The sequence below is a fragment of the Phalaenopsis equestris genome, unplaced genomic scaffold, assembly GCF_001263595.1.
Source record: "Phalaenopsis equestris unplaced genomic scaffold, ASM126359v1 Scaffold000399, whole genome shotgun sequence".
In the NCBI taxonomy this organism is placed as follows: domain Eukaryota; kingdom Viridiplantae; phylum Streptophyta; class Magnoliopsida; order Asparagales; family Orchidaceae; genus Phalaenopsis; species Phalaenopsis equestris.
The window spans coordinates 986,619-997,523 of record NW_018164841.1 but is presented as its reverse complement, the minus strand read 5'-3'; the positions used below and the strand labels follow the sequence as shown (position 1 = coordinate 997,523).

The 10,905-nt window shown below is 35.9% G+C and overlaps 1 protein-coding gene across 8 annotated transcripts in view; it reads left to right on the top strand.

Moving 5' to 3' along the window:
- The window catches only part of LOC110026741 (putative S-adenosyl-L-methionine-dependent methyltransferase Mb0747c), a 50,880-nt gene that overhangs the window by 32,192 nt on the left and 7,783 nt on the right, over window positions 1–10,905 (top strand). For 7 of the 8 annotated variants that reach the window (XM_020727831.1, XM_020727832.1, XM_020727838.1 and 4 more), the window contains 3 exons: window positions 3,517–3,641; window positions 10,508–10,636; window positions 10,735–10,896. In XM_020727831.1, the coding sequence (XP_020583490.1) occupies window positions 3,517–3,641; window positions 10,508–10,636; window positions 10,735–10,896 (416 nt within the window). Of the gene's footprint in view, window positions 1–3,516; window positions 3,642–10,502; window positions 10,637–10,734; window positions 10,897–10,905 lie in introns of all 8 variants that reach the window. The other variant, XM_020727837.1, reaches the window with a different exon arrangement.

The window sequence follows — 10,905 nt, the reverse complement described above, 5'->3', positions numbered from 1 at the left end:
ACATATATATATATATATATATCAAATTTCATGCGATTTATCCATGTGCGGCGCCCAACAAAATAGGTGTCCTCCCTAGGTAATTTCGACATTCCGAACGCTCTGGTACAGTTTATTTTGCCGTTGGAGGTCATTTTGACGAATTCACCGATTTGCGTGCCAATTTTCTCATGTCGAAAGTATAGCAATATGAGTGTCATTTCCTACCAAAATTGGTATCTCGGACGCGTTGGCGCAGTCCAATTTGTCGTCGGAGGTCATCCGAAGAAGTTCGCATTTTCACTCGTCCTTTAGGCTTAATTGAAGTCCGATTTCGTGCAATTTCTGAATTTTGTGTATTTGATGTGTGTATGTGACGAAAAAGTCATGACGAATGTTTTCCTAAGGCTTTGAGGTCCTATTGGGAACTTTTCCCCTGAGTCTTCACAAAATAGCCCATAGCCGCTCTTTCGTAAGACGATGGTCTTGTGCCAAAGATGCTAGACATCAAAGGAAAATAGGAATTGACTAGAATTTTCTAAAAGGGTGAGTCTCAATTCTAGTTTTCTAGGACGGTCAATAGGAACTTCTAGAACTAGATCCTAGGCTCTAAGGAGGAGAAAAGAAGACCTCACAAAAATGAGGTCAACACCAGCCTCCTACTGGACTAGAATACCTTGGGTTGATACCATGCTAGAGTCTTCCCTTCCAATCAAGTGCCACCACCATTAATTTTTCTTTCTCCACCAACCCATTAACAACAAAGAATCTCTCCATGTGATAAACCCAGCCGTAGGTATCATCTGCTTCAAAGATAGGCATCTGCAGTGTTCTTATGTGTGAGCCTTCTCCCCAATTTTTTTGTTCCAAGTATGCTCCACTTATGAAGCGAGGGTTGGGTCGTCTTCCTTGACTCATATTGATTTGTCTTATTCCATAATTCTAGCTTGCCCCATGATTTATGTAGTGCCAACACTTCTAAAAATATGTCGTGCCCATGTCAAACACGTGTCGGATTCGACACTTGTCCAACACGCCCTGACATTTCTTTGACACTTCACCACTATGAAATATATGTTTGAATTTTTTTCAGATCTGAACACGTTCGAGACACACCTCAACACCTCATCGATTGTGAGCTTAACACGATTTCGAGAAAATGAGACACGAGGATTTGAAAATTATAAATATACGAGTAGCCTTCACTATACCTCATAATCAAAACCACCCCATCTCTCGTCATGTTGAAATTCCCTCTAACATTCGTCAAAATTGAGCATCAAATATGCATATAATATTCGCCGACGCCGAGCTTTAGTAATTCTCTTTTTAGTCATGATATTTTTTAAATTTTAGTAGATAAGTTGGATGAATTGTTTTGAAATATATTATATCTAATTTTAAAAATTAATTTTTATAAGCGTGAGGTTTTATAATGTAAATTAAAATTTTAAAGTTAGATTTTATTCTTGCATAATTTGAATTATAATATTTTTAATAAAGAATAATGAAAAGTATATATTTCATATTAATAATTAATTAAATATAAAAATGTGTCCATGAAGTATCGTTTTATGTACTTATTATATATGTCGTGTCTCCGTATTGTGGCGTGCCATGTTTGTGTCCCTGTTTCCGTGTCTGTGCTTCATAGCCCATGACCAACTCACCCATTCTCATAGGCTTTTTAATCTCCCTTTGCCTGGAAGCCTGCCGCATTAAAAGACACTGGCTCGATTGGATGCAGCTCTCGATCATAGTTTCACACACCGTGGTTCATTGTTCTAGGTTAAAATCCTTTGAATCGATCTTCTCCTCTCCCAATTCGCACATCTTCCCATTCATTCTGCTGCCGCTCATTCCAAACCTCCAGATGTCTTGCGATACACTCAAGTTGCTGCCGTGATACTCTCATGTTTCTGCCACTCGAATACGCTCCTAATTTCTTCGCTCTGTGTCTTATAATCCGCTTAAGACAACAACTCTGATTGCTACCTCTCGTGTTCGCACTCGACATCGTTGCTTGGTTCCTCTAGTGGCATGGTAGTTTTGTATGAAACCATGCGATCTTCTTCATCAGTTCTTCGAAGGCGGTGAATCTTCCCTCCATGGACAAGAACTGCCCCTCCATGAATGTGAAACACTCCCCCATTACCGATTTGTTTTTGCTTCTCTCTCTCTCTCTCCAATTTTTCTTTTAGAGCATCTACTTTCTTAGCCGCTGTTACTTTCAAAACGGTTTTGATCACAAAGGCGGAACTCTTGTATTTTGCTATCCCGTCATTAGCTTCTCAGATAGCTCGAATCATGACTGTATCGCGAGGTTCAGTGATCAAGGCGACGTTGCAGGCTTCTCAACTAACTTGAATCGCGACTGTATAATGAGGTTCGGTCATGAAGGCAATCGGCAATCCCGCCATTGGCTTCCTAACTAGCTCGAATCACGATTGTATCGCAAGGTTCCATCACAACTGTGACCCACGATCCTGTTGTTGACTTCCTAGCTAGCTCGAATTACAACTGTATTGTGAGGTTCGGTCACAAAGGCGACACAACGACAATTTCAAAACGATACGGGGAGGAGTAGCGACCTCAAATGCAACAATAAAGATTTCTCGTGGAGCAACAACTCTAATACTTTGATACCAATTTGATAGGAATTAGACAAGTTTTTTTAGGAATTATGGTAGAAATAATAGATTCTATTCCGCCAACACCAAATCAATATGATATAATCTCAAATACATAAAAGATAAACACATATAATTCAAGAGGAACGCGATTTCTCTCAAACCCTAACCCTTAGATTCATTACAAAAATCACACATAACATAACCCTAAACACATTATGCCCTATTTATACCCCACAATAATAACTAACAAATGACTAAATTGCTTTTTTAGTCTTGCAAATAACATACATTTTCAAATTATTTGACGGTACAACTAGATGCCGGTCTAACAAAATATTTAAGAAAGTTTTGTTATTCTCTTCAAAATATAAAAAGGAATCAGGAAGAAAAAAAATGTTACCCAGTGGATGTTTGCATTCAATTCATCACAAATTTAGTTATTACTTGGTGTAACGGACTTTCTTTTCAAATTTCCTTACAATTGGAAGTTCAATTACCTTCAACAGTTTACTTACATAATAGCCCCATGAAAATTCATAGATGACAATAAACTGAACAATTAATTATTAATTATTACAAATAATAAAATAATTTATATTTCCTGATCATAATCGGTCAACATATGCCAGACAACATCACTTATACTTACACATGCCAAAATAAATAATTATCATTGATATCCTTTGAATTTATTTTATGAAACCTTTTTTTTTCTGTTAGAATATGCAGCAATCAGATATATGTAGCATCACCTTAATGTTTCAAATATAATGTTTTTCTTGCTTGCAATTTATGTTATGAAATAATATATGATTAATATGTGGTTGGTTCGTTGCAATAGCTAATTGCATTTTCTCTTTCTAATATTACTCTCTTTTTTTCTCTTTCTTGCTACATTATGTAGTTAGTGGAGCTAAGGTTTCTAAAACTTGCATGATGCTCCACGCTTCTCTAGAGTCATCCGATTTGCAGACTCTTCTGTTAAGAAAAGGATTTAGTGGTTATAAACCGAGCTTATGGGTTATCCAGGTGCAATAACTCAAGGCTCTGCTTTTTTTTTTTAATCTATTTTTACTTGATTTTAGGAATATGTTGCCGAACAATATTTTTATGAAATGTATATAGTCAGGATATTTTAACCAAAATTTTGTTAGGGTGAGTTTCAAAATTTTTAGATTTAATTTGAGACAAGTGTAATATAATTTTGATCGATTATCAATACATTGCACTCACCTCAAAGCAAATCTATGGCTTTGAGACCTATATTGATCAAAATTTTTTTCCTATCCCTCTTTTGGTATATATATTTCTACTGTTAACACAATTCATTTGCATTTATTTATTTTATCCTAGTAAGAACTTGAATTTATATCTTTATTTTATGTTTTAAGCATTGCTCAACTCTTATTATTTCCAAAAGTAGTGTTTTATATTGGATGAACTATTTTATCCTTTTTGTTGGATAGGCCAAGAAAAGCAAATCCCTTATGCTCAAGTCTCCTTCAATGCGTAAGAGATGAATCAGGAGTAGTCTTTTTTATAGGTAGATTAGGATTTTCTTAAACCAGATTCTTCTTAACAACGACATTAGCGTTTTTATTTTGATATTGGTTGAGACTTTTGCTGGAACCTCGCATTTAATTAATCTTCTCTTTGGGTGTAGAGCACTCTTGATAAAGGAGATTTCTCAGGCTTAATTTGAGATTTAAATTGAGTAAATTTACTTGGTTTAGATGATAGAAGCAAACCTCATTAAGATTTCATAGTTTTTTCGGGTTTACAGGTGAACCTAGTTGATTATCTTTGAGAGCTTTAAACCTGATATAAATGGCTATATCAGATCCATTGGATGATTATAGGAAGAGTTTATATTTTGCGACAATCTGAGCAAGCAAGTTTTCTGCCGGTTTGAACTTGATTAGTAGGAGGCTGAATTGGTGTGAGTGGTAAATGTGCTTGACTTAGGTTTCTTGATTTTATAAGAAGTCATTGTGTGCTATTTTTTTATGATGCTTAGATTGAGCTTGTGTTTATGTGAAGTTCTCTATGCTGTGAAAGATCGAAAGCTTGATGCATAATAATGGATTTGGTTGGGCTACATTTTGTGTCACAACCTGAGTAGGGGGCTTGGAATTTCTAAAGTGGAAACTAACCGTTATACTTTGAAATTCAAATTTTATTACTAATTCTATATATGATAATAATGAAATAGCCATAAAAATGTTATAATCAAAACTATTTTAAAATAACAAATCCTGCTTTATTATTGCCTCATTTACGATACACAGCTCTCTTCTTTCACTTATACCGAAAAAAAAACTAAATAACAGTATAATGAATTATCAAAACTAACTCAGTGGAATAATTACACATCTAAACTATAATAACTTAATGAAAATAAAATTATATATATATATATATATATATGCTAAGGTTTCCTATTATGTTATAAGAATCTTATAATAATCTAAAAATATTAATGATATTCGCAATTAATTTTTGTTTCATCTTCTCAATCTTAAACTTAAACTTAAATATTAGGAGCACAATCTGAATATAACGTAACACAGTTTTGGTTGATGTTCTCTCTTTGACACATCAGGGCGTAAAACAAATCTATTATTGTCTGAGGTGAAAATATACCTACTCACCCTTGGCCAATATATTCTCGTAAGAACAATGATGCTTGATCTAAAATTCACTATTATTTGAGATGATACAATAAGTTTATATGCACGTCGGTGCATTGTTGTCCTTAATAAGTATTATAAGGGAGTGAATTTTTTCTCTTACTAACATATAAATATACAATATTTTCATTTCATTATTCCTAGCATACATTTTTTGCTTAGACACTTTATATTTATCTACCAAATAAATGTTTTTCTAACATAATCTAAAAGTCATTTAATAATTTAATGTATTTCTAGGAAAAATTATTGTGCAATTATTAGAGAAAAAATGTTAATATGCATATTCCAAGCATAACCATCTAAAGAATAGTTATAGTTTAAATCTCATTAGTATAAAGCATAAATTGAAAGAAAAAATATATTTTGATACCAGTGTTAACCCAAAACACAATCAAAATGTAAATATTATTGGTGAAATTCAAACGGGTTACAATCAATATTCAAAAATCAGGAAAGAAAATACAACACAACCTGATTCTCCGGATAAGGCTAGGCGGGACAACCGGTGGATAATCGTGAGAGGTGGCTACTAGAGGTGGTATTGGGTTAGAAGAGGGTAGTTGGGTTTGTGATTGAGGCAGAAAAGGGAAAGGCGGTGTGATTCAGCATTCTGAGGCTGTGCGGTTTAGCACGGGAGCAGGTTTGGGGGTATGGTTTGTGGGGTTTGTGTGGTTAGCAGCTAGAAGTGGTTGTGGACAACAAGAAGATGGTGGGATGGACTAGCGATGGCAGGATTTGCTACAGATGGAATCACTGGTTGGAGCAGTAGGGTGTAGGGGAGAGTGTCGCTGCAAGGGAGGAAGGGTGACATGACAGGGAGGCCAAGGAAGGGTTGGTGATTAGCAGGAAGGGCAGGGGAGGTTGTGGAGGGGAGTTGGGAAGGATAAATATCCTCGCGGGACTGAGCTACAACTAGAGCACCGCTTGAACCTTTAGATACGGTCACCACCTCAGACAAGTTATAGTCAGAGAACCTTCTCACCTTCGAATACAATTCTAGAGGGGAAAACACCCACTGACAAAAAGCTGGACAGAATTCTCCAACACAAAAAACTAAATCCTAACACAATAAACAACATGTGTATTGTTAAAGAAGATAACTAAGATGGGGTAGGCGGTGGCAGCTCCCAGCCCTAATTAGGGCCGACCGGAGGCTGAACCGGCAACCCCCTTGCCGAACTGTTGGTCAGTTCAACCCTAGTCCCCGCATCATATTCAAAAGTAAAAAAATAATACTATAATTTTGTAATATAGTTACTCACATTTAATTCACTTTGAAGCATTGATTCTCGCAAGATGAGCTAAGTATTTTTAATAACTTATGCTTACTTCGATACTAATTAAGCTAGAATCGACAAATCCATATCTAACATATGAGGATACAATTAAATAAATTCATTAATCATCTTGACATATCTTTAATCTAACTAAGTTATAATTAAATTACTCTTTCATCGAATAGATTAACATTTAATTTAATTCAAATCTAGAAATTGTTGTCTCATAATTATGTCTAATTATTCCAAATTTTAATCTTTTTTATTATAATTGATGTACTCTAAACTTTTATTATTTTTATTTTTATTTTTATTTACGTTGACCTGATTAATTTTCTTCTGTGTGACATAATTATAACAATCATAACTCATAAGAGGATTTGAAAATAAAAATAATATAATAATAAATTATTTTTTATGTTATAGAATGATATATAAAAACATTTAAGTTTAAATTATGTATATTTTGACAACATAATTATCACAAATTATTATACTTGTTAGAATTAACTCAATCGTATAACAATTTACAAACATTTATATGCTTCGATCTTTTATTTAATTGTTCCTTCATAATAGTTTCTAATTTGAGTATTTTCCCACAAACATATTCTTTTTGATATATTAAAATTAATCTGAAATCTCTAAATAAACACATTGAAATTGAAATTTATTTTGCATTTAAATATCAATTCGACAAATACTTCTAAGGTTAGTAAGATAGATTTGGATTAGAGTTTTATCTTTAAACAAAAAATCTACAAATATGCTTTTAGATAGCCCCCTCGTGTTCGGTCGAGCAAGCCCATTGCAACCTATGTGAATGCTAGGGCAACATAAAGATTGAAGATGATTTTGTGTTGTTGCTTCACTCGTGGTCGGTTAGCACAAAACACTCATACACTTGTGTATATGATTGAGCCCAATCAAATCCCCTCGCATGGCTTTACAACTCTATCCTCTGCATCTCGTTTTGCAATTGTCTTTCTTAATAAATTCATCAAAGTTGAGGCCACTAAAGAGGTCTTATCTCAATATTTTATTGTGTTAGAAGCTATTAGTATTGATTTATTTCCTTTCCGGTTATTTCTTATTTTTTCTTAGATTCTTTTTCGGTTATTTCCTATTTTATATTAGAAGTTATTTATTTCCTACTTAATCATTTCTATTTTTTTGTTTTTCTTATTTGTTTTCTTTTCTTTTATCTCAGGGCAGATATTAGGAATTGATTAATTATAATCTTGGAGATATGAGTGTTTTGTCTTTCTTATTTTAGAATTCATGTAACTTGTATTTATATCTCTCTTCATATCAATAAAATTATTTTGTTGATTTCTCAAAACCTATATGGTATCAGAGCCTTGAAACAAATCCTAGTGTCTACGGTAGAGGAGATCTCCTGTTGTCCGAAATTTCTTATTCCTTGCAACAAGCAATCGTTCTCCCTACTAGTCCTAGCCACCGGAACTCCTCTCCTTATTGGTCTTTAGCCGCTGGTACTCCTCTTTGTGTAGTTGTTAGCATCGGAGCTCTTCCCAGACCTTTCCTGTAGGTCGGAAATTCCTTACAGGGCTGTAATGTGAACCCTTATTGCAATCTTTCTTAGTGGTCCCTTCCTGCAGTCTTCCTTTGTGGAGATGCATTTCCCTACCGACTTCCTTCAGAAAGCTATAGCTGCAGATTTTTTTATTTCTATGCTTGGTGGTATCAAGTGCAACAGGAAAAAGAGGAGCAGATTTTAGTAATATCCTCCCCATAAGATTCAGTATCATCTACCATCCAAGATTCTCATATAACTAAACTTGAAACTCTGTTCTCGGTTGTCAATGGCGTTCGAAGGTTGCAAGCATAACCTATGTTGTGAACTTCGAGCACACGAAGACGATGTTCGAGGAATTTGTGTTTGCGATGGCTTTGGAATCGTCACTTTGTCGAGGGATAGGACAATGAGGTACTGGGCCCTGAATCCCGAGAAGAAGCATAGATATGTGCTTTGTAAGACTCTCGCTGGGCCCTCAAGCTTTGTTGGCCCCATTGCATGGATACCTCCTAGTGAGCGGTTCCCAGATGGTAGGATCGAGTCCGGTGGAATGGACGCACTCGTTTTGCTTTGGGATTTGTGTACGGGCGTGGTTGTGGAAACTATGAATGGCCATAGGCTTCAGGTCACAAGGCTTTTAGTGGATGATAATGGGGACATTATTTCATCATCAATTGACTGCATGATTCGGCAGTGGAAGAAAGGTTGAACATTAACTCTGGGAACATCATAAGGTGGCCCTTCAAGTAGTAATGAAGCTAGCATTTGGTGATCTTGTTACTAGTTCCACTGATTCAACCATTAAGCTTTGGAAAGGAAAGAACTGCCAGCATACTTTTGGGGGTCATACAGATGTTGTTTGAGATTTAGCTGTTCTTCCAGATTTGGTAATCCTTTCTGCGTTACATGATTCCTCTGTGAGGCTCTGAGCTTTAACTGGAGAAGTTTTGATGGAGATATTGGGCCATTCATCTCTGTTGTATTGCATGGAAGCACATTCATCTGGGCTTGTTGTAAGTGCTGAAGACTACCTCTTCAAGATATGGAAAGATGGCATATGCATTCAAAGCATCGAGCACCCTGGCTGTGTTTGGGATCTCAAGTTCTTGGAGAATGTTAATGTTGTGACTGCTTGTTTTGATGGAGCTGTAAAAATATGGACATTACATAGTGACCAAATTGCCAAGCCTTTAAAGCTTGAAGCATATGCAGTAGAACTATCCTCCGAAGTGTTTTCCTAAAGCAAGCCCTCCTACAAAATTCTCTCTGCAGTAGGTCCTCGGAAGTTCTCCTTGCAGCAGTCCCTCCTCTAGAATTCTCCCTGCTGCAGAGCCTCCTCCAAAATTTTCCTCACAACAAACCCTCCTCCGGAACATTTTTTCCCCAACAAGCCCTTCTTACGGAGATTTTTCCCATAACAGGCCTTCATTTGGAGTTTTTACTCGCAGTAGGCCCTCCTCCGAAGTTTTTTGTCGTAGCAGACCCTTCTCCAAAGCTTTTTTCCCATAATAGACCACTCTCTGAAGCTTTTTTCTGCAGAAGGCCCTACTGTGAAGCTTTTCTCTGCAGCAGGCCATCCTCTGGCAGACTGTTCTTTCCCTCTAAGTGTTCTTCACTTAAGTGTTCTTCCTTTTTATCTGCAAGTCATATCCTGCAACTTTCCCTGCAGGTGTTTTTTTTTTACGTGTAGGCCATACCTTGCAGCTTTCCCTGCAGGTGTTTGTTCTTTTTTTTATCTGCAGGTCAAACCCTGTATCTTTCCCTGCAAGTGCTCTTTCTTTTTTTCATTTTTTTCCTGCAAGCCATACCCTACAGTTTTTCCTGTAGGCTTTTTATTTCCCAACAAACTTCCCCGCATCATTACCTTTAGAAGTCTTTCGCTTACCTACAGAAACCGCAGAAACTGTAGTCGAAGACAATCATAGTCAGCTAGAAGTATCCCTAAATGCTCTTGGGGATAAAGACTTCAAGTTCTGCCTCACAAAGGGTTTCCCTTGTCCGTTGTTTGATGATTTCAAATCCAAATTGAACATGATTAACATCTATGTTTCAACTTGAGGAGGAATGTTATTTGCTTTCCGGTTTTTTCCTATTCTATGTCAGAAGTTATATATTTCTTTCCTGGTTATTTCTTATTTTATGTATTTCTTTTTATTTTTTGGTAGTTATCAGGAACTGATTAATTGTAATCTTGGAGATATGAGTGTTATGTCTTTCCTATTTTAAATTTCATGTAACCTATATTTATAACCCCTTTCATATCAATAAAATTATTAAGCTAAATTCTCAAAACCTACTCATTATTCTAAATGTGTTTTTGTAGCTTTATTTAGGAAAAGTGTTATATATATCGGAGCAAACTTTTGAGTGTTGGTTTTAGTGCAGGGGCTGCCACTCACCTCATTGGCTGACTTTGAGGATATCTTATCTACAGTCAGCTGTTTAGCCATAAAAGACTCCCTTTTCGTTGGTGAATTTCCTGGTCGGTTGCTCGGCACCGAACTTGATAATAAGGCAAGGCTAGCACATAAATAAACATTTGGTTATATATTTTCAGATTTGCATCTTTTTTTGCTATCACTTTTTTGGCGATAAACCTTTTGCACCTACAGCTTGCTATTGAAAGATGGATGGAAAACCTTTTCTTGAATCATGGCTTCAGAGTCAATGTAGTTAACTATGATGAAGTAGCGCGAAATGTGCCCTGTGGAGTAGAAGGAAAGGCTTTTAATGTGCTTTTTGCTGCAAGGCAGTTGAGGCTTTCTGATGCCCAGGTGATCCTG